General features: G+C 46.3%; 8 protein-coding genes across 8 annotated transcripts; 5 read left to right on the forward strand and 3 right to left on the reverse strand.

The window, feature by feature from the left end:
* Positions 1–1450: 1450 nt before the first annotated feature.
* SERLADRAFT_409705 (uncharacterized protein) lies at positions 1451–2041 on the reverse strand (the record flags this gene model as incomplete). The annotated part of the gene is made up of 1 exon (XM_007320535.1): positions 1451–2041. One exon carries the CDS (start codon positions 2039–2041, stop codon positions 1451–1453), a length of 591 nt encoding a protein of 196 aa, XP_007320597.1.
* Positions 2042–2518: 477 nt separating this feature from the next.
* On the forward strand, positions 2519–4802 carry SERLADRAFT_416705 (uncharacterized protein; the record flags this gene model as incomplete). Its single annotated transcript, XM_007320536.1, has 12 exons — positions 2519–2554; positions 2603–2722; positions 2785–2943; positions 2995–3174; positions 3268–3289; positions 3337–3454; positions 3513–3689; positions 3745–3800; positions 3851–3860; positions 3914–3938; positions 3993–4019; positions 4073–4802. The coding sequence occupies 12 exons, from the start codon at positions 2519–2521 to the stop codon at positions 4784–4786; spliced, it is 1644 nt and encodes a 547-aa protein (XP_007320598.1).
* Positions 4803–4990: 188 nt separating this feature from the next.
* Positions 4991–6721, forward strand: SERLADRAFT_472350 (uncharacterized protein; the record flags this gene model as incomplete). Its single annotated transcript, XM_007320537.1, has 5 exons — positions 4991–5191; positions 5247–6029; positions 6096–6265; positions 6316–6418; positions 6472–6721. The coding sequence occupies 4 exons, from the start codon at positions 5741–5743 to the stop codon at positions 6600–6602; spliced, it is 693 nt and encodes a 230-aa protein (XP_007320599.1).
* A 392-nt stretch (positions 6722–7113) lies between these two features.
* Positions 7114–8173, forward strand: SERLADRAFT_394664 (uncharacterized protein; the record flags this gene model as incomplete). The annotated part of the gene is made up of 4 exons (XM_007320538.1): positions 7114–7460; positions 7541–7710; positions 7765–7867; positions 7919–8173. 4 exons carry the CDS (start codon positions 7166–7168, stop codon positions 8056–8058), a joined length of 708 nt encoding a protein of 235 aa, XP_007320600.1.
* Positions 8174–8528: 355 nt separating this feature from the next.
* Positions 8529–11365, reverse strand: SERLADRAFT_472353 (uncharacterized protein; the record flags this gene model as incomplete). The annotated part of the gene is made up of 13 exons (XM_007320539.1): positions 8529–9465; positions 9519–9545; positions 9602–9626; positions 9687–9696; positions 9758–9813; positions 9874–10050; positions 10108–10142; positions 10197–10303; positions 10360–10573; positions 10626–10784; positions 10838–10957; positions 11023–11098; positions 11186–11365. The coding sequence occupies 12 exons, from the start codon at positions 11056–11058 to the stop codon at positions 8752–8754; spliced, it is 1680 nt and encodes a 559-aa protein (XP_007320601.1).
* A 642-nt stretch (positions 11366–12007) lies between these two features.
* On the forward strand, positions 12008–13050 carry SERLADRAFT_472360 (uncharacterized protein; the record flags this gene model as incomplete). The annotated part of the gene is made up of 1 exon (XM_007320540.1): positions 12008–13050. One exon carries the CDS (start codon positions 12019–12021, stop codon positions 12934–12936), a length of 918 nt encoding a protein of 305 aa, XP_007320602.1.
* A 210-nt stretch (positions 13051–13260) lies between these two features.
* Positions 13261–14519, reverse strand: SERLADRAFT_472362 (uncharacterized protein; the record flags this gene model as incomplete). Its single annotated transcript, XM_007320541.1, has 3 exons — positions 13261–13410; positions 13466–14178; positions 14231–14519. 2 exons carry the CDS (start codon positions 14344–14346, stop codon positions 13479–13481), a joined length of 816 nt encoding a protein of 271 aa, XP_007320603.1.
* A 946-nt stretch (positions 14520–15465) lies between these two features.
* Positions 15466–21006, forward strand: SERLADRAFT_362517 (glycoside hydrolase family 13 protein; the record flags this gene model as incomplete). Its single annotated transcript, XM_007320542.1, has 14 exons — positions 15466–15612; positions 15666–15811; positions 15863–16449; positions 16505–17087; positions 17137–17648; positions 17706–18112; positions 18169–18265; positions 18321–18861; positions 18915–19382; positions 19439–19953; positions 20002–20088; positions 20136–20458; positions 20508–20588; positions 20645–21006. 14 exons carry the CDS (start codon positions 15466–15468, stop codon positions 20843–20845), a joined length of 4695 nt encoding a protein of 1564 aa, XP_007320604.1.
* Between the last annotated feature and the right edge of the window lie 786 nt (positions 21007–21792).

Raw genomic sequence — 21792 nt, forward strand, 5'->3', positions numbered from 1 at the left:
GCTGAGTCACATCAAACTCGCCAATCCCCGAAGACCTCTTTACGAGCAGGTCTTGATCAGTAATCTCATGTTCTGGTATCTCGGTGTTATCAATAAAACACAAAACCCTGCTACGCAACCTCAGCCTGGACAAGGTCAAACTACCAATGCAGCCCAACCTAACCCTCCCCCTCCGGAGAAGGAACAGACGGAGAGAGAACAAATGGAAGTGGAGGAGTCGCAGAGGGTGGAAAAGGAGCGCGTTGAAATTGAAAGAGAAAGGGAACAGCCGAAGAAGGAGCCTCCTAGACGGGGATCCCTGACAAAGAATCCTGGTACACCAGGAAATGGTAGGCGGGCTGCGGAGATGCCCATCAAGGCTCCTCAATATGAGATGCAACACCGGGTGATGGAACAAGAGTATGGAACGCCAAGCTACGGTTATGGGTCCTCTTCTTCCACGCCCCTAGGAGGAGGTTCGCCTACTCGACGACAGCCCAGTCCTCCCGTACATAACACCTCTCCACCACCATCATCAAAACATCACAACACCTCTGTGGAGGCGGGAGCAGGCAATGCAGAATCGCAACAATTACCACCTGGCGCTATGCCTCCTGCTTCAGACCATTCTACTTGGAACTCTTCTTACAATTCCTCTCCGCCAATATCACGCAGTCTTTCCTCAGGTTCTCCACCACCTACCAATGCTGTTAGTCAGACACAGTCAAAACCGCGTCGCTCGAAGTCGCCCCCACCACCGAATAATAATCGCCATATGCCACCTAGCCCGGCATCCAATCGTGGGCAAAGTTCTAGAGCACCCAGTCGTTCCCTATCGGCAGCTGCCACACCCAGTCCACCACCCGTGCCGCAAGATGGTAAAGCAAGGAAGGTTACTAGTGTACATGCTGTAATGTCAAGGTCAAGTCCGAGGACGAGGACCAGTGATGGACCTGCAAATCGCACGAGGACTTCTGGTGAAGAGGAGGATGTGCCTCTAGCTGTGTGGCAACAGCAGCGAAGAGGATGATGGTTTTTCTTGTTTCTGTTACAACGCTTTCTTTTTTCTAATGCATCTCACTTAGACACTATGCACCTTGCATAGTCCCCACACACCTTTTCTTATCGAGTTCTCTTTGCTTTCTACGGCTACTTGGTCCATTCCCACACCCCATATCACAACAATTACTAACCCCTGTATGTCGAGGATTTCCTTCGGACGAGCTCCTTAGCTAGCTACGGTTTTATTCTGGACTATTTTAGCATACAATACTTGCTTACTTCTGGCATTTAAACTTGTATTCGCATCTCACTCGGTGTGAAATTCAGAGAGCTGGATAATTGTATTTTCATGGACATTAGACCTCGCATTCAATAAAGGTCCGCCTCAAAGTTTAAGAGTTTTGGGGTATGCAAGGACCCCGTGTTTACCGAGCCTGTAGCTTTCTTGGGCATGCAAAAGTATCATGTATTACGCTCGGCTCATCATCCAGACAAACCCTTCATCTTGCTTCATGCTCTGTATTTCCTGAAATCCCATCTTATCATATAACGCTCGTGCGCTCTCGTTAAACTCTGCCACCATTAAAGTAACGACTTTATCCAACCGTTCCTTGTTCTCGTTCTTAGGGTCATCATGATTCCGCACCCACTCCAACAGCAATGCCACCAACTTCCTCCCCAACCCATTTCCTCGATGTTTGGGATGCACCCACATAGCCACGAAAGGATATATATCCCAGCTAGCTCCGACGCCTGCTGCTTGAAATGGTTCCAAGCTACCTGGAGGAAGGGCTGAAGGTGCTACCACCGTGACCGTCCCAATCCACTCAGCCTCGTTGTCTGGCCCCTCCCGAACCGCGACGACAAATGTAGCTTGATGAGGTGAGTCGAGGCGCTCTCTCCATACCTCCTTTGAGAACGCTATTTCTCGTGCGTACGTCGATCCAAAGGCTGCTGGATCTGTTTTCAGCCCTAGCAAACGGAGCGTCGAGAATTTAGTGATGGTAGTATCTGTTATGGGTCTCTCCAGAGTGAAGATGTCATACTGGGGTGACTCCATTCTGAGCTTCAAGGAAGAAGACCAGCTGTGTAAAGTTGACTGTGCACGACGTATCGGCTGTTCGGTGCGATACCCGAGGACCAAGCAATACTTAGGCTGTTTCTCTTCACCTGTTTCTTCTGTATCTTTATCGTAAGTCGCACCAACGCTAACATGAATGAACAGAAAATGATGGTTCCATTCTCAGCGAGAAACATCCTTAAGCTTGAACAACCGACGAACCGTGGCATGGGACAATATCGTGCCTTTTACCAGCGTTTCCTTGCTCAGCAACTTCTCGTGGGATCTAGTCGCCCCTAGACAGTCCAAATATTCAAAGGAGGGCTGTCGTTCCTTCCCAACAATGCGTGAGATCCACTTTCAAGTTCACGGGAAAGTGCTCGTGTACTTATCAAACAGCCTCCGATAATACGACTGCTCGGTAGCACACTATAAAAACAAAGAAACCAACACTGAGATTCTACCTTCGTACCTACTATGACCCTGTCTTTGGATAATACACCAGTTTTGATAGTAAGTGCAATATCTGTCTTAAGATGACCACGCATCTCATATCAATAGGCAGGTGCTGGTCCCTCTGGCCTTGTGGCAGCATTGACACTGTTGAAGAATGGCATAGCTGTGCGGATTATCGATAAAGAACCCAAACATAGGATAGGTCAACGAGGAGCGGCAATCGCAGTCTGTTGTTCTCCTACTATATTTCTTTCTCTGATTGACCACTTACGGTGAATGTCGCCCAGCCACGGTCTTTGGAACTTTACCATTTTCTCGGTGTAGACGAAATCGAGAAAAACGCAAACCCGCCCCCTTTGGTACGGACCTATCGCCCAGGAGGTTTAGAGCCTCTGGAAACACTTCCCATAGCCGTCCATGTTGACCCAACACCAGCTTATCCATATGTAAGCACTTTTCCACCCACATTCTAAGCATGATAAGGAATTTTCTCGTAGTTCAATTTTGCCATGCTAGGTCAAGACTGTGCCGAAAGCCATCTGCATTCACACTTAGCGAAGTATTCTTGCTATGTTGAATTTGGAACTGAGTTGGTCTCCATCGAACAACACCCGGATCATGTACGGGCACACCTAGTCAAAAAGCGAGATGACCGAGAAATCTTGGAAACCGCTCAAGTAAGTTGGCTTATTGGGACAGATGGCGCCCGAGGAATGTGATTTGACATATCTTTATCAATTCTCCACGTTGAATGATAATTGATTATCCAGGTGTCGTGCGAAGGCAGCTTGGGTTAACGTTTATAGGTGAAACTCGAAATGAGGAAGGAATGCTCACAGGTGATATTCGGGTAAAGGGTTTGGATAATAAGGTTTGGTCGTCGAACCTCGTCATCGCCTTTGTTATGCTGAACTGTCTACAGCACTGGCATATGTGGGGGGACATGTCCACAAATCTGTTCGTTATACAAATCCCATCATGGATTACTACTTGGCTGATTGGTTCTTCTGATTAGTGTTGCCTTACGAGCTACTCCAGATTTTGGAGAAGATGGATTTGCGTTATTTGCGAGCGGTCATGGCCTTGATACGGAGAGAATTGCATCGAATCACGATCTTCTTATTGATTTCCTTACATCAGTGACTGAGCGTCAAGACATGCACTTTGATGTTCGTTGGGCCTCCGATTTCAGGTAATATGTTTTGACCGCTGTGATGTGCACAAATACTAATCTATCTATCTTGTAGACCTAACATACGGATGACGAGAAGATTCAGGGATGGGAGGGTTTTTCTTGCAGGCGGTTTGTCTTTGCTTTGAACTGCTAAAGTATATCGTTGACACTTTGGATAGATGCAGCTCAGTAGGTAGTTGCAACTTATAATCTGTTTTTCTCCTAATGTCCTCGACATTCAGCGTGCACAGCCCGACTGGTGGACAAGTACGTATGTATTTGTCTAACTAGATCACGATTTTGAACCGCTTGCATTTCCAGGGAATGAATTCCAGCATACAAGATACCGTATGATAATTTCTCGCCTTAACATACACTCTCGCTGTAACCTATGTATCTAGTTCAACCTCGGCTGGAAACTTGCCCTGGTCATCAAGGGTCTGGCCCCCCCTTCCCTCCTTGACACCTATAGTGAAGAGCGCATACCCGTCATAGCGGAGATGTTAAAAGTAACCACTGAACTTCTTGACGATACGGCAAAAGCAGACAGATCAACCACAGGCTCCGCCTTCAAACGCGATCCCAGCATGTACCAGCTTGGGGTCAATTATAGGGGCAGTAGTATCTTGGTGGACGAACAGGACCTCCTGGAAAACGAGGTGGATCCTTACGGTCTCGTCACCGAGGGCTCTCTTCAAGCCGGAGATAGGGCTCCTGATTCCACAGGATTGCACGTGGTGGGACCACCTGACGAGGAAGGCATCACTAGGTTGTTCGCCGTCTTCAAACCCTGGTTTCACACCGCCCTCATCTTTACGAAAGACTCCTCGGACGTTAGAATGCTGACTTCCGCTCTACGGCGTTACCCTCAGGGTACAATACGGTGTGTCGTGCTGTCCCCGCGGGGCTCGTCTGTGTCTCGGGCGGCCGCAGGAGATTTACACCTTGTCGATGGTGAAGGTCATGCCTTTAAGTGGTACAACGTCCCAGAAGAAGGTGGTAGAGTCGTGGTTGTCAGGCCAGATGGTGTGGTTGGCGCCATTGTCCATGGAGTGGAGGGGTTACACCGGTACTTTGAGCTAATATTCTTCTCCGTCGACAGAATTCTCGTTTAATTATATCATGAAATTTCCAAACGGGATGGATAGACCCCCTCCGACGGCTCAGATGGATATTTACTCCCGTGGGACACCTTCCACCAGGAAGTAATGGTTACCGTGCTGTAAAGCTTTCCATTGATCTTCCATTCACAGCTAGGTGACGAGGCCTTAGTAAGGTAGTGCGGGCACCTCTGTCCGAAGAACCTCTTCCGACTGCTCCCTGTAATACTAACCGCCGCCAATTCTGCCGCCTGACCGCGTCCACACTCAATGTTCCTACGAAAACACCTAAAATATGTCTTTCAGAACTCACGTAACCTTAACAATCTAATTGCCTGAGTCGGCGGCTTAGTGATAGCATTGAGGCTGTCCCGGGGCCAATTCGGGAATCAAGCTCTTTTTGTGCTTTCGAGTCGGTTGGTGAGTCTTCTGATATCATTTCCCTCACCACTCTGGATCAACCACAGTTTCCAAGATATCGGGACGTAACACAACATGAATAACGCTCACTCCTTTTGCTTTCCCGGTCAGATTGCCTCAGGCGTGGTAAACAGTATGCATGTACCTCCTAGTGCTCCTTGGCCAGACAAGTGATTTTGGACCTCGATACAGTAAGTAAATCAGAATAAGAAACGCTGACTCGATCGATTTCCTAAGTTGTGCAAGGGTCCCTGGTGCTTAGTTTGAATGGGGATAACAAAAGCTGGGACCGAAGTCACCACCTGCTTTTTGTTCCGGACATTCTGCAAGATATCCGATTCAGCAATCAGTAATCCTCGAACATGTGCTTAGCACTTTCTATGTATTCAAATGGGTTTAGTGCTGTGCATGTCTTTATAATCCATCAGTCACGGACACGCTTCTAATAACCATTGGCTTCGGGGCTATTTAATGTGTATTTGCCCATAAATACGCAACAGTAACTTGAAGGTGTAAAGCACCATTCATTCCTAACCTTCTTCTCTCAAAATGACCGATTATACGACTCTTTCCTTGGTCGTGTGCCTCTACGAAGATGTCACTGCTTTGGACTTCCAAGGACCTCTGCAACTTATTGGCATGTTGCAGGAGAAAAACATCCAGAACACCTCCCTACCTTTTCCTTCACCACCGACGCATGCCGTAAAGATAACATATGCTGGCGATTCCACTGCAGTGACACCTGACGCAGGGCCGACTTTTGCTGTGGAAAAGAAAAACACTTATGAAGAGCTTCTGGGATCTGGCGAGCAATTTGACATGATTTTGGTACCAGGAGGTCAGTTCTGGCACTCATCTGTGCACCACATTTGCCTGATATTGAGCCATGACGTGCTTTCCCAAGCTTCTCCAAAGGTCTCGTTTTCCGAAAATGACCCTATTGCTCGATTCATTAGGCAACAATCCTCTGGAGCAAAGTACATCCTCAGCGTATGCACTGGAGCATGGCGATTAGCTGAAGCTGGTGTGCTAAAGGGCAAGCGAGCCACTAGCAATAAAGCGACGTGGCCTGGGGTATGTATCCTTCTTGACGCAGAGAATATCACTCTAATTTAGTTCTTCAGAACCCTGTGGACCCGAGCATCGAATGGGTGAAAAAAGCGCGGTGGGTCGTAAACGGTCAAAATAGCGGCCAGGAACTTTGGACAAGCTCTGGAGTCACCGCGGGTAAGTACCAGCCTCACACAGCCTGGCGTACTCTGAATAACGCATACGATTAGGTATGGATATGGCGAATGCATTCCTTGCTCACCTGGTTGGACGGCCAATCTCTGAAAGAATCAGGAATGTCGTTGAGCTGAATGCATCTGGTCCAGAGGATGATCCTTTTGCAGAATATTGGGGTATATAGTCTGAGATCGTTAGGTATGCGAGATGTTGTCAAGTCTAAGTAGTTGTGTATTTTGCGTGTTATCGATAACCCTATAAGGTCCACTCACCTCATCCTGATAATCTGATAATCTGAAGTTTCAGATTGTAACGCGTGACAATCCCTACCGCGCTTATCCGTGATCTTCGTCAACCAACAACCTGACTTGGAAAGAGCGCTTGCTATGTCTGCACTGACAATCTTCTCTCTTTTCTGTCCTCCTAACATGTTGCTATTCTATATTATCTATGTTGGATATTACCGTTGGATATTATCGTAAATGGCAGTTTCAGAGCTGACCTCCATCATCATCACCAGCGCCCATCGTCCCGATATCATCGCTTCTTGGCAGCGGTTCCCCAATACTCTTGCACAGACGCTCACCATTCGTATCGGCCAGAACGGTTCTTCTTGAGTCGCCCCATTCGTTTTGGACCTTGTGACCCGATCAACCCATATAAATTGTCATTGGGAGCATGGAAACTCAAAACTTGATCTCGATCACTGGCATTCCCCCCACTCCCCACTTGGTCAACGCGTCAACCATGGCAGAACCAGAAGTCCTCACCGTGGCTGTTTGCATCTTCGACAAAGTTACGGCGTTAGACTATCAAGGGCCTATGGAGCTTTTCGGCTTTTTTCAGAAAGACTTCCTGAGGAACCCGCCCGAAGTCTACCCCACAAAGGTTAAATACGCCATCGAGCCGACTTACTTTGGCACGTCTACATCGATAAAACCGTTTGCGGGCCCAACATTAAGTATCGATGCGAAGAACGTCTATACTACGTTCCTCGATTCCGGTGATGCAAGGCAGTTTGATATGATTTTCGTACCTGGAGGTCAGCTTTGTTCGGCCTACTATAATTATTTACTTTGACTAACATACGTTGGGTATTCATATCTTATCACGTCTCCCTAGGTGCTGGTACCCGTGCAATCAAACAAGATGATGCCATTATCAAGTTTATCGAGAAACAATCTACCAAAGCTCGGTACATTCTCAGTGTCTGCACGGGCGCATGGCTTCTTGCTCTTGGCGGTATATTTTTCGGCAAAAAAGCCACAGCGAACAAATCAGCTTGGGCAGGGGTATGTTATTATATCTGTGTGTCATGTCGTAATCAAGTCCAAACAAATCAATAGAATCCCGATGTACCTAATGTTGACTGGGTGAGGAAAGCTCGCTGGGTCGTCAATGACAAAGGTAGTGCGAAGGAAATCTGGGCTAGTTCCGGAGTGACTGCTGGTTAGTACAGGCTTCTCTTGGCTTTCATAATGATGTTCATTGATTTTCTAGGCATGGATATGGCGAACGCGTTTCTTGCTCATCTCGTTGGCAGACCAAACTCTGAGCTAGCCAGACATGTCATCGAGTACAATGCTCAAACAGATCCCGATATCGACCCTTTCGCAGAATACTGGGGCTTGTTAGACTGATTATAGGAGTGTGGAAAATTCAAATAACTGATTTTCGGAAGGGAAACCGCACTTACGTTGTAATGCTTTCGAATATTTAATGTTAGTCACTGGGTATGATCATCAGCTATTTCTTTGACCTTGGGACTCTTCTGTCTTAACTGAATATTAAGAAACAGAACAATGCCTTCGATGATGTCTATATGAGTCCAGTTGACTTGGACGATTCGGAGATATAGCTTTTTTAAAAAAAATCTATATCTAGCCCTTATACAGTAAGTCATGTCAATATATGATATTAATTGTGGAAATCAGTAGGTCACGACCATTTTTTCAATTGAGCACCATCGATTCTCTCCTTCGTCGAACTTTTGTCCAATGTGTATTTTAGGGACGCTGGCCATTTATAGGTCACGTCAAAGCAAACACTCTTTTTAGAGCTGCGATTAACGACCATGTAATTAGGCAGAATGCAGATTCTACGACAATCCTTTTCCGGAATATTGGGGTTTATTGGATGATCTCCTGAAGTCCAGCAAACTAATGGGAAGAGATGTATGCGTGATCTTGTACATTGTATTGTATTTCTTGTTCTAACTTCTTACTTACCATTGTACTTACCGAATGTCTTACCGAATATAATATGAACTATAGTAATAGTGTAAAGGTCGTCACGAGTCCTTCAGATATCTGACCCTTGTCTCAGTCTCAGCATTACGCCTGAGACCCAAGTATTCCCTTGAAATACTTCACTGCGCCCTCTTCTCCGAAAACGACACCACCCACAACACCATCTGGCCTCACGATAACAACCCTTGTCTCGTCTGCTTTGATAAGGTAGCCATTGTAGGCGTGACCTTCTCGATCGAGTAGAACCATGTCTGCAGAGTCAACTCCCATGCTCAAAGCTGACTCTACTGAAGTTGTCGCAGGGAGAACCACGGCAGACCGCACAACTGCCTCATACTGCTTTAACGTGCTGACTATCGTAAGGATCTTGGCAGCGTCTTGTGCGAAGATGAGGACAGTGTGGTACGAGGTCCGGAAAACATCAAACAGCCTCGTTGTAACCTCTTGGCTAACAGACTTGACGTCTACCAATGCAGGCGCATCTCGCGCCCTATCACCCGCCAGTAGCACCCCATCTTGTACGAGCCCATACGCAGCCACCGGCTCCGCATCCGTCGTCACCTCGTTGAGCACAATCGGACTCGTGCGATAGTTCACGCCGAGCATGTTCATGCGCTGCGTGCGGACGAACGCAGAATCTGCGGTGAAGCGCGTGAGGTTCATAGTCTTATCGAGGATCTCTGTGGTGATGTTGAGCATTTCAGCGATGACGGGGAGACGCTCAGTGGTGTATGATTCAAGAAGGGAGGCGGGGGCGAGGCCTTTGTAGACAAGAGCTAGTTTCCAACAGAGGTTGAACTGATTTTATAAGTTGTGTTAGAAACTGAAGATTAGCAGGAGTAAAGATTTACAGAATCTTGAACGCTGGAGTTAAGTCCCTAGAATAAAAATGGTTAATGAACTACAGCGACACAGATATTATAATTGTACTTACTTGGCCACCTGTGGGACTATGCACGCTGGAAATAGGTGGTTAGTAAAAAGTTTGACACTTTGAGCAAAGCATATGATATACATACTGCGCGGCATCTAGCGAACATCATGTGGACAAGTCAGTCATCGCAAAAAATTAAATGAAGAGAATATTAACCTCCAGCAATGAAGACTCTACCTTCGGAGAATTTGTTGGCTACTCTGATATTTGGTCTAGGGAACAATCAGTCAGCTGAAAAGTAACGAGGATGAAAGGAAGGACGACGTGTTTACCGAAACTCGGAGCTCCATATAAGTTCATTGAACTCTATCTCGGTATCGATGGTGGACGAAATGAATTTGAAGAGCTCCTCTTTACTTCCTGCCAGCTTTGGGACGTCAACATCACGACCAGCAGCTACGAATTGGAATCCGTCTTCGCCTAGCTCGTTTGTAGGACGAAGGACAACACTGTAAACGAGTTAATTTCTGAGTGGCGAGCAAAGGCCTTTTCAATAAGATACGTACGTGCCTGACTGTGAATCTCCAAATATGTGCCAGTGCTAGAAAACCCAGAGTTGTCATTAGTCAATTTGCGTGAATTCGAGTTTGCGTACCTTTCTGTCAATTCCCTTGCCTGTGAGACGTATGTCACCCGTCAATATGCGCGCTTCTTCTCGTGTTTCACCTGAGAAAGTTAGAGCCAGTTGTTTGCGTGTAACACCTACACAAAGTCCACTCGCGTAAGCTTGAGTCGTTTAGAAGATAGTAAGAACAAACCTTTCGCTCCATCAGTGCCGATTAACCACTTTGTTTCGAACGTCTCTTCAATTTCTTCGTCGCCTTGTTTCTTGGCGAGACGCACGACAATATAATCAGGATGCTGCTCGAGCGAACGAAGCTCGGTTCCAAGCTCGACATTGCATGAGAACTTTTCGAGGTGAGAACGGAGAATTCCTTCAAGCGTGTTTTGGCCAACTAGCAGGGCGTTGTACTGTGAAATATGATTTCAGACGTGAAATGCAGAAGTGTACAAAAATGCATACGTAGGGGATGGCTGGAGTCGGTTCTCTGTAGGGTGACATGAAAAAGGTCTTGAGAGGCTCGAGACTATTTGGCTTGTAAGTGCGCATCGGTGGAACGGGGGTGCCAACTTTTGCGACTTCTGGAACATCAAGGATGTGGAAAAGTTCGAGAGTGCGAGCCTGGGGGAAAACTATCAGACATGAGCTGGTACAAAATCTGAAGGTGACTATACATGGATGCCAGGGCCTCTTTGCCCGGATTTGTGGAAAGGTTCTTTATCGATGATACGGACTGGAATGTTGTTGCGGAGGAGCGTCAAAGCTGCGACAAGACCAGAAGGGCCAGCACCGACCTAGTGAAAGATAGATGATGAAATTAAGTAAACACGGAATCACAAATAGAAGAAAGGGAACTCACAATAAGAACTGGGTCAGAAGTGGAGGTAGGAGACATGATGGAGAGGAGCTGGGGTGCAACATTAGTTTGACATGGCCTTTATATGCAATTATCGTGATAACCGAATGATTAGATAGCTAAAACTGGCTGGATACGTGGACGGTATGACTCAAATAGAACTTACGAGTCTAGGGATGCAACTACATAGAGGCGTGAGACGTTGCAACCTACGCGTATCACAGGCAGTACGACTCGTAGTCCGATGCCGGACCCATACGTGGCTAGTTATTCTGACTGAATCTGACACTTGGAAGCTGCAGTTGCAAGTGTGGGTGGATCTTCACAAGCTTTTATCGCGTGCCCACAAGTATCACGTCTGTGTCTTCTTGTGCCTGTGGTCCTATAAGTGAATATTGTGAACATCCATTCGGCAACAAACTTCACCATACCGTCATCCACATATGTGCGTGTATTGGTGGGCCTGACATTGAACTGAAGTTTATCTCCATAATATTGCATAAGCCTTGCCTGTATGCGGTCCTTTGTCAACAATTCAATATCCTAGTATCTCTATGATTTGCTTGATTCAAGTCGAGAACAAAAGGAAATTTCAGCCGCGGCCGCAGTCATGCGTCACTGCATCATCAAGTCAGACGTTTCCGAAACTTGCGCCTTATCACATGCCCTGTGAAATCAGCTTTGCGCTTGTTTGATTCAGTTCCTTCAGCCAAATACATCCAAATTTGGCCACTTACTCCTATCGCCTTCAATGAGTGGCACTGCATTGACCGTCTGTTTCGCATTTTTTATTCTTAGGGTCTCGAACTTTTTTTGCCCTATTATTACACATTTATACAGCATTGACTTTTACACTTTCCTTTTGAAGCACAGCTCAATGCATTACACAGGATTTCACGCACGGCTCTGTGGACAGTTCACCTCATGTAAAACTTGTTTCCGATAAAACGTGGGTTAAAAACGTGGTGTAGCCTGCCATTGATCGGCGATCGAAGGCCCATGATACCATCCAGGTGGCTTAAATTTATAAGAACGCATGGTTTCGTTTTATTCCCCCGCTTTAACAAACACTCACCACAAACACTCACCACCGCTCCGCATTCCAAAATGACTGCTGCTTGGCCCTGGTTACCTACTGAACTCGTCGAGCGCATCGTCGGTGATATCTGGGACTCTTCACTTTCAACTGTTGATCGTGACAAACTTTCTTCCACTCTCCCCCTGGTCAATTCAACTTGGCTCGATGCCTTCATCCGAATATCATCTCAGAACGTGCACATATCTTCCTCTGCTCAAGCTCAGCAGTTCTTGCGCAGTCTTAGGGAGGAGTTTGTCGCTATTCCAAGAGCTATCAAAAACTCCCCTGACTCACTGTGTCACTCGATCACCTTTCGTATTGAGAGTGGCGTAGGAGAGCACCCTGTACCCCAGATTTTTCTCTACAGCCTTCATAATCCTATGGGAGACACCCTCACAAGTCTCCTCTACAACGTCGACTCACTTGATTATCTACCTAATCTTCGTCGCATATCCATTGAATACGTGGACTGGGGATACGACGACCTCTTTGATCATCATCGTTTGGCCGTCTTTCCCGACCAAGTAGAAGAGTTGGATATCAGTTGGACATTCAACGGGCAAGCATGCAACAGCCCCCACAAGATGTTCAAGGGTCGTTACCTCCGTCACTCGTGCGGTCATATGAGCTTGCCAGGCGTAAAAAAGCTGAGACTTCATGGGGCATCTGCGCAGACAGTGAAAGATCTTGTTTCCATCTGTCCCAACTTAAAAGAGGTGGAGACGGATCTGGCCGTTGGGCTTGAGATACGATCATCGTTGCCCGCAACAGTTGACACACTTTGGTTTCGCATCCTTCCTGGAGTCATTATCAGCGCCCGACAATTCGACGAATTGTAAAAATATCTCCTATCGTGTAGACTGAAGCGGTTATCCACAGGGGTAGTCTATTAACTTAACTTTTCACCATTATATTGTATATGTTTAAACTATCTTATAATTATTGCTTCCCTTCGTAGACGTCACAATATGAAACAAAGCGAGATCAGGAAAATAAGTGATATGTTGACACCATAAAGCCTAAAATCATTAGCAGTGGTAACAAGGTAGTGCTTGTCATTGACTAACATAGCATAGCATATGCTTATCACCGTCATCGTGATCAAAGAGCTAATATAGTTTAGGTCACAAAGAATAAATGTCTTCGACACAAAAGATTGACCCATCATAATAGTAGAAGCGAGGTATGGTTTGGAACAAACTTGAATACAGGCTGATAGTACAAGTGCAATCCTGCAGGTAGTGCGGGTATAAGTATCAAACAGTCGAAGTCTTATCGGCACAGGCAGATAATATCATATCATATCAGCAGGTCTATAATCAAGTCAGGTGTAAGAGTTCAGCTCGCGATCGAGGTTATAAAACGTACCATGAAATCACCATCACGATAGACAAACTTGAAACAGGTTAGGTAGCTCTTCAAACAACCTTTTTCGTACTTCTCGCAGCTTTTTTGATATTTGACTGCGACAGGAAACGCAGGAAACGAATGCCTCACATTTGTCATTTCGAATCTCGCTAGCCTTTTGTCGAAGTAAGAGCAGAGCGTAAGGTCTCATCATCAGCTCTGTTATAATCTCTCGCCATAGCAAAAGCACGGCATCTAAACGCCCACTACACTCCCTTTGCCCGCACATCCATAGATTTGTTGGGTCCATAGCACTGTGTTCCAGAATGAAAGTCAGGATTCCTTCTTTTCCAAGATTGAATATTTCCAACTCCTCGCGGCTAAGAGCCTGTCGATCCCAACCAAACCTCGACACCGAGTCGCTCAGTTTAGGTGTAGGCTGCCATGACAAGGCATAATACGCGAGAGGTAGAATTTCGGGTATATTGCAATCACGCCCGATGCGTATGGCGTATACGGGATTTGGAAGAACGTCAATGTCGTGTTTACCACTTTTCGTCTGGAAGTCGATATTATCTTCGATCTTGTCCCAAGCTGCAAGGTCTCTTGGCCAACTAGCTATAGCGTTCTGGACGATGCGGTTTCGCAGGAAATCAACCTCGTATTTCATAGCTAATTTAAGGAGACCGCTCAATAACGGGGTTGATTTGGCATGTAGAGGGTATGGCAGATAGCTAATTCGAGGTCATAGAGTGAAATTTGCGAGATTTTATGAATAGATCATACCTGGGATCATAGATGGTTTGGAGAAGTGCTTTCACGTCTTTGGCATCATCATGAAGATAGACAAGGGGTACACCATCATACTCCTCCACCAATGGCGGAGATGGCAGTGCCAACATGTCTGCGAAGACTGGGGAGTGTTTTCCGAGGATGGATTTGTGTACTTTAAAGTATGAGATAATGCTATCGCTTGATGCTGATATCACGAGGTTTCCATCCTGAAAATAAACGTCCTCGTCGCGTTCCTCCTCCACCCTCGACCGCTTGGATGATCCAGGAGTGCTGTCAAGGTGCAGGTCAGATGATTTTGTTTGGAAATACGTATATCGTGGTGGTCTGTCAGACATATCAGGAAGCGTTAGGTGAGTGAAGAGAGCGATTCCAGATAAGTTTGGTAATTGTAGCACATTGGTCGGGCTTAGACTCCGAGTGCAGTTTACGTCGCGTGACGCCCTACCCGTGACATTGTGACACGCCACCAGGAAAGCTCAGTGAAAGGATTCGATTTTTCTTTTCGTTTCTTTCATACTGCCTGTCAGGAACGAGTTGGATGTGAGTAGGAGGAATATATTCAATTTTCAACCATACAAATATCACTCAAGACTGAGCTGACAACTGATTTCCTGAATAAACTCAGCGTGTTTGAGCATCCGAGTCAGGTCCAGACAATTCATGATCAAGTACACTGGCAGCCCGTGCCCGAGACTACGTCCTTCGTAGTCTACCAACGCGACCTAGTGGTTATTGATTAACTCTTTGGTGCAGGAGCTAGGACTACAGCACCTCTCCTTTCAACACGGAAATTTCATCTGAAGGACTATTCATTGGTGTCGCTGTTTACAGTTATCATAATTATGAAGATACGCTCATATTCAATTGCCAACAACAATTCAGTCTTGATTTGGTGGTAGCGTATCTGGAATCTGGATGTATCCGTGGGTCAAATTACTACCTTCCATATACGGTAGTGACCACTCTAAACCGGAAAAGTCTTCCCACAGTTCCTCACTGACGTCACTTATGTCCTTGACGTCCTCGTCGCGTCCTGATATATAAAGGCCCACCTTCATTTGATCTGTTCTGTTCTCCCTCTTTTCATCTCATTTTCTCGCTGCGCTTCGATGGTCAAGCGTACTCATTCTCTTAAAGCTTCTGAGGGCGCTAGTCCACACAAGCCCACTCTTACTTTACCATCATCGTCAACTGTTTCGAAGGTGTTATCAACCTTGGAAGATGGGATGTCATCCTCTTCACCACTCACGCCAAAAACGCCTGCGGATGAAGGCAAAGAGTTTTTTCTGAGAGAAAGACATGAGGGAGAGCAGCCGATACGCGTATACGAGCTGAGGCTGGATCCTGATGGTGGCCCCAACAAAGACCGATCTGTCTGTTGACTATCAATGCGATATTTTGTTTGAGCTAATCGACTATGTTATAGTATATACGTCTCCCTCCAGCGTATGTTCCGTATATTCTTCGCGTGTCGCTTGATGCAGGGATGCCGGCTTCCAAGAATGGTGTCTTCAAGACCAACTTTCCTCTTGACGGAGGGGCATTTGGACGCGACAAATTCTGTGAACGAAAGTATGGGGGTTTTGCCCTTAAATAGGCTCGATTTCTTACTCCTTTCTGTAGGTTACCCACCAATTTCTCGAAGCCGATTCAAGTCGATCTTCCCATATCTCATGCAGGAGCATTCGTCTATTGGATCGAGTATGACGGCGACAAACCTGGGGAGCGAATCAAGGGCCGAGAAGGCTACATCAATATAGATCCCATTCTCCGCATAAAGGCGCGCTCTTCTGTCCTATCTTCGGACCTGAGGCTGTTGTTACCCTCTGAGGGCGGTCTTGCAGTATCACCAGAATATATCAATCTACCACTTGGTGGGCTTGTCATATTGACTGTGGTATCTAAGTGGATGGGTCCGATCTCACAATGGCGGCAGCATTTCTCTGAGGCTAGCGAACGAGGATACACTATGCTACATTGGACACCTTTGCAAGAGCGAGGCGAGAGCGATAGTCCATACTCAATCAGAGATCAAACGAGGTATGATCCATCTATGTATGACGAGAAAAAAGATTCCGACTGGGAAAAGGCAAAGTTAGAGGAGATACTCAATGTTGCTAAGGAGGAATTTGGCTTGCTTAATTTAACCGACGTGGTGCTGAACCACACGGCGAACGACAGCAAATGGCTAGTGGATCATCCAGAGGCCGGTAAGTTTCCTTTTTTTGTAAAATGAATTTATAAAGTTAACGTTAAAATTCATAGGTTACAGCCCTGCGAACACTCCTCATTTAACGCCAGCTTTTGAGTTGGATTGTGCCATGGTTGCCTTCTCTGCGGAACTCTCATCAAAAGGCCTACCGACCCGTGTCACGTCAGAAAATGACGTAGAAGTTCTTGTCGACGCATTTCATGGGCACATCAAACTGTTAAACTTATGGCAGTACTATGTTCTTGACGTTCAGGGGGAAAAGAATTCCGTCAAAGCAGCACTTTCTAGTAAAACTGTGCTCTGGGAGGGTCCGAAATTGTCGGGTAAATCCGTCGTCGCTTTGGCTGATATCCTCAGGTCATCAGGATTGGTTAAAGGTTTAGGAAAACTGGCCTCCCGGTTTGGCGTACATGTCGATGGTGGCGTGGCTGCCGGGTTCATCAAGTCCGCATTCATTGATCTCGAAGATCCCAATACGTTAGCTGAGGCATGGGGTCGGGTGGTTGACGTATTGAATGTGCCATTATATGCCGAGTGGGATGAAGATACGAAGATCGCACTAGGAAATATGAAAAATAGGCTAAGGTATACCAGGTTAGATGAAGGAGGTCCAAAGCTAGGCGAAATAACGAAATAGTAAGCTTCACCTCCCTCCCACTTGTAAAGGTAATAACAAGCCATATAGTTCCCCGCTCGTGGAATCGTACTTTACACGATTACTGCATCAACCCGATGCTGACCCCATGAAATATTCTCTAGCAAATAACGGTTGGATCTGGAACGCTGATCCTCTGCAAAACTTTGCTCTTCTTCCGTCCAGAGCATATCTTCGCCGTGAAGTCATTGTTTGGGGTGATTGTGTGAAGTTGCGATATGGCTCTGGACCATCTGACAACCCTTGGCTCTGGTCCTATATGACATCTTATGTGACCTCGCTCGCACACACCTTTGACGGCTTTCGTATAGATAATTGCCACTCGACGCCTTTACATGTTGGCGTGGCAATGCTTGATGCGGCGCGAGTGGTGAACCCAAATCTGTACGTTTGCGCGGAGCTGTTTACAGGAAACGAAGAGATGGACCTAGTTTTCGTGAGGCGTCTAGGAGTGAACAGCCTGGTAAGGGAAGCGGGGAATGCCTGGGATCCCAAAGAATTTTCAAGGATTTTGTATAGACATGGACTTGGGAAACCTCTCGGTGAGTTCCATGCCAAATTTGTGGCGTTGATGGAGGTTGATTTGCCGCCAAACACAGGGTCCATGGATTCGGCCTGTTTAACTAGCATGGAAGAACTCAGCCCTCCTTTTGGGAAAGGTCCGATTAGACCTTGTATTGTCAGCCCACTCAATGGATCCGTCCCACATGCGCTCATGTATGATCTCACTCATGACAACGAATCTTATCTGGATAAGCGTTCCGCAGAAGACGCTCTGTCCACTGCAGCCTTGGTAGCGTTTTCACATTGCGCAATTGGATCCGTCAAGGGTTTTGATGATCTATATCCCAAACTACTGAATCTCGTCTGTGAGAGGAGAAAATACAAGGTCACTGGCCTTGGGGAGGACTCGGGGATTGCAAAAGCCAAAAGAGCACTCAATGGAATACGTAGGGAGATGATCCTTGGTGGTTACGAGGAAGGGCATGTGCATCAAGAGAATGACGTAGGGTTTTCTATGATATCACAGCAACATAATCTGACGGCTGACTATGCACACAGTACATTGTTTTTCATCGGGTTCACCCTCATACTCAAAAAGGCTACCTACTTGTCGCTCACACTGCCTTCTCCAAAGGCTCCAAAGACCGTGGTCATAGTGCGTGGTGGAAACGATAATTTCATCTCTCCAGGCTAATTTCTTGAATGCTTAGTTACCCCTATTAAACTTCGTCGCACTCGAGCAAAGTTTATACTTGGCGCTTACATTGATATATTGTCATCTGAGATACCTCAAGATTTAGATACCCTTCAAGGGCTTCCCGGAAATTTGGTTGGGATGGCAGAAGTTGTCGTTCCTCAAGGTTTGGACGGTGAAGGACCTTTCTCCGAAATCATTGTCCCAGACCATTTTCCCCCAGGAAGCATAATGCTCTTCGAAACTCAGCTGCAGCAACTCGATGCAACATTGGACAACGTCCGTGCCACGGGGGCGCAAGAAGCCTTCGCCGATCTTAACTTAGTTGATCTCAACGTCATTATGTTTCGTGCAGATGGCGAGGAACGTGACGCCACGAAAGGCGAGATTGGGGTGTACGATGTGCCAGGTTGTGGAAAGTTAACGTATTGCGGTTTAGAAGGGTGGATGCATCACCTTCGTCTTATTATACGCAACAATGACTTGGGCCATCCGTTATGTGCACATCTACGAGACGGGATATGGGCGCTGGACTACATTCATTCGAGGTTAACGAGGTGAGTAAATACCATGTTATCAACTCAGGTGCTGGCAATAACGAATTTACTAGACAACTAGTGACTTTCCCGAATATCTCAAAAGTTGCCGAATGGTTCCAAGAGAAGTTTGACCGTATCAAAGCCCATGCTCCTCCTTTCCTCCGGCCCAAATACTTCGCCATTGTAATTTCTGAAGCATACAAGGCCTCACGCCGCGCTGCGATTGAACAATGTTCCACTTTTATCTCTACAGGTCACGATTTTACACAGGATCTGGCTATGTGCTCAATACAAATGCATGGTGTGGTGCTTTCTGCTTCTCTAGACCCCGGAAAGCCTACACCATCACTTGCTGCGGGCTTGCCACATTTTGCAGCAGGTTGGGCTAGATGTTGGGGGAGGGACGTATTCATATCCCTAAGAGGATTATTCCTCACAACTGGAAATTTCAAGGACGCCAAGAAACATATTCTAGCTTTTGCGTCGACACTGAAGCATGGGCTAATACCAAATCTACTAGATTCCGTAAGGAGCCCGAGGTAAATATAGTGTCGTCATTCCCTATAGTTCACTTTAACAGTGAATACATTGACAGGTACAACTCTCGCGACTCGCCCTGGTGGATGTTGCAAAATATCCAGGATTATGTAGTCGATGCACCAGACGGTCTTTCACTCTTATCCGAGCCTGTGAGGCGCAGGTTCCCGAAGAATGATATGTGGATCTCATGGGATGATCCTCGGGCATATGCTTATACAAGCACAGTAGCCGAAATCGTGCAGGAGATCCTTCAACGTCACGCAAATGGAATCTCATTCCGTGAATACAATGCTGGGCCAAATCTGGATATGCAAATGAACGATGAAGGATTTAACATTCACATCAGAGTAGATTGGACCACGGGGTTCATTTTTGGTGGAAACCAGCACAACTGTGGGACATGGATGGATAAAATGGGCGAGTCACAGAAAGCAGGGACAAAGGGTGTGCCAGGAACCCCTAGAGATGGAGCGCCTATCGAAATAACGGGCTTGTTGAAGAGCACTCTGAGATGGCTGGATAAACTCTCACAAGCAGGAAACTTCCCTTTCAAGGGAGTCAATGCAGATAGTAAGTTGAATTTGGTAGGAAGTGAAACAGGACTGATCCGTGCATTAGTTAACGGGAAGGAAAAGTTTGTGACTTATAAGGAGTGGAACGACCTCATACAGTCGTCTTTCGAAAAGTGTTATTATGTGCCCCTCGGTAAGACTTTGCATGTCGTTCATGGTGACTCTACTGAAACAACACAGAGAGTATTGAAGACGTGAAGTACAGCATTAACCCTAGTATTGTGAACCGAAGAGGTATATACAAAGACGTATATGGCTCAGGGTCGGGGCGCGAGTGGTCCGATTATCAGTTCCGCGCTAACTTCCCCATTGCAATGGCCGTTGCACCAGAGTTGTTTGACCAACAACACGCCCTTCATGCCTTACAACTCGCAGACAAGATATTGCGCAGTCCCCTTGGCATGAAAACATTGGATCCGAATGACTTGCAATATCGTCCTTATTACGATAACTCAAGCGACTCCACGGATGCCGCCACTGCCAAAGGCTTGAATTATCATAACGTGAGTGAACGATGGCATATTATAAATACCAAACTCACTGATCGCAAAGGGGCCTGAATGGGCTTGGCCTCTGGGATACTTTTTGCGAGCATATCTCTACTTCGATACGCGGGTTGGATCAGGCAAGGAGGTTTGTTGCATAAGCACTTCACAGTATTGCCTTGAGTTGACACATGTTCTGGCTAGGATAATACGCAGACGCTGCATCACTTGCATAAAATTCTCCTGCCAGCTCGCCGGTATATTCAAAATGACCCATGGGCTGGTATTCCGGAACTAACAAATAAAGACGGACAACACTGTCCACATTCATGTAACACGCAGGCATGGAGCGCAAGCACGCTATTAGATTTCTTGGAGGATGTCCATAAGATGGGACTTACATGAAAACGTACAAGATGTAGTTTCCCGGGGTTGGGTGATGTTGTAATGACAATAATGTTGCCTCCGGTCTCGAGCCCCTTCCAGGATCTTTATCTCATGTAGAAATTTCTCTGCGCGCATCGATATTATTTGAAGACAAGGTGTTAAAGTAACACCTATGACACATCTAGTCAAGTTGAAAGAATGTACTTTTTTGCCCAGCGTTGAGGCACCACGCCCAGCTAGCGTGAAAGACTCGGTATGTACGAACGACATGCTTAGATTTTTTCTGGCACGATCCTGAAAATGAGTGTGTGGATGTGTGCAAACTATATGAATCATACCGAGTCGTGAGGAGCATTATGATAATGCAAGTCTGCTGCAAAACAAGACAATACCCATTCAGTCAAAATTAAACGACCAAATAAAGCGGACCGAGTCATATGCCTACCAATATCGTTGTCTTCATATATCGACTATCATATATCGACGACAGTCACGTGTATTGAATAAGGTCAGCAACGGAGACTATCATAGGCCAACGTTGTGCCAGTAAACACAACCATCATTCCATTACTCTGCGCTATAATTAGGTAAGAGCGAACCTGCATTTCATGATGTACGGTTAAATGGTACACTGCTGGGCTGACTTTACTACAATTAACAATCGTCCAGCCTCGGCCTCCGAGAGAATGTTGCATATTTCTTGATTGGCACATGTCATCCGTTATTCCTGTCACTAGGTTCTGATTTGTGTCCTTTTGTTAAGAATTTGTGAGACGTTGGTTGGATTATGGACATCATAGACATACCGTACAATGTTCAGGCTCCTTACACCTGACGATAGTATCTGGTACCTCTATTGCTGTGATTCGAGCATTGTTATAGCCCTCGTAGATATTACTCGATGAACCTGAACCATGAAGATAAATGATGGACTTGGGAGGTGATCAGTCTGTTGGCAGCTAGTC

The sequence above is a fragment of the Serpula lacrymans genome (assembly GCF_000218685.1).
Source record: "Serpula lacrymans var. lacrymans S7.9 unplaced genomic scaffold SERLAscaffold_10, whole genome shotgun sequence".
Taxonomy (NCBI): Eukaryota; Fungi; Basidiomycota; class Agaricomycetes; order Boletales; family Serpulaceae; genus Serpula; species Serpula lacrymans.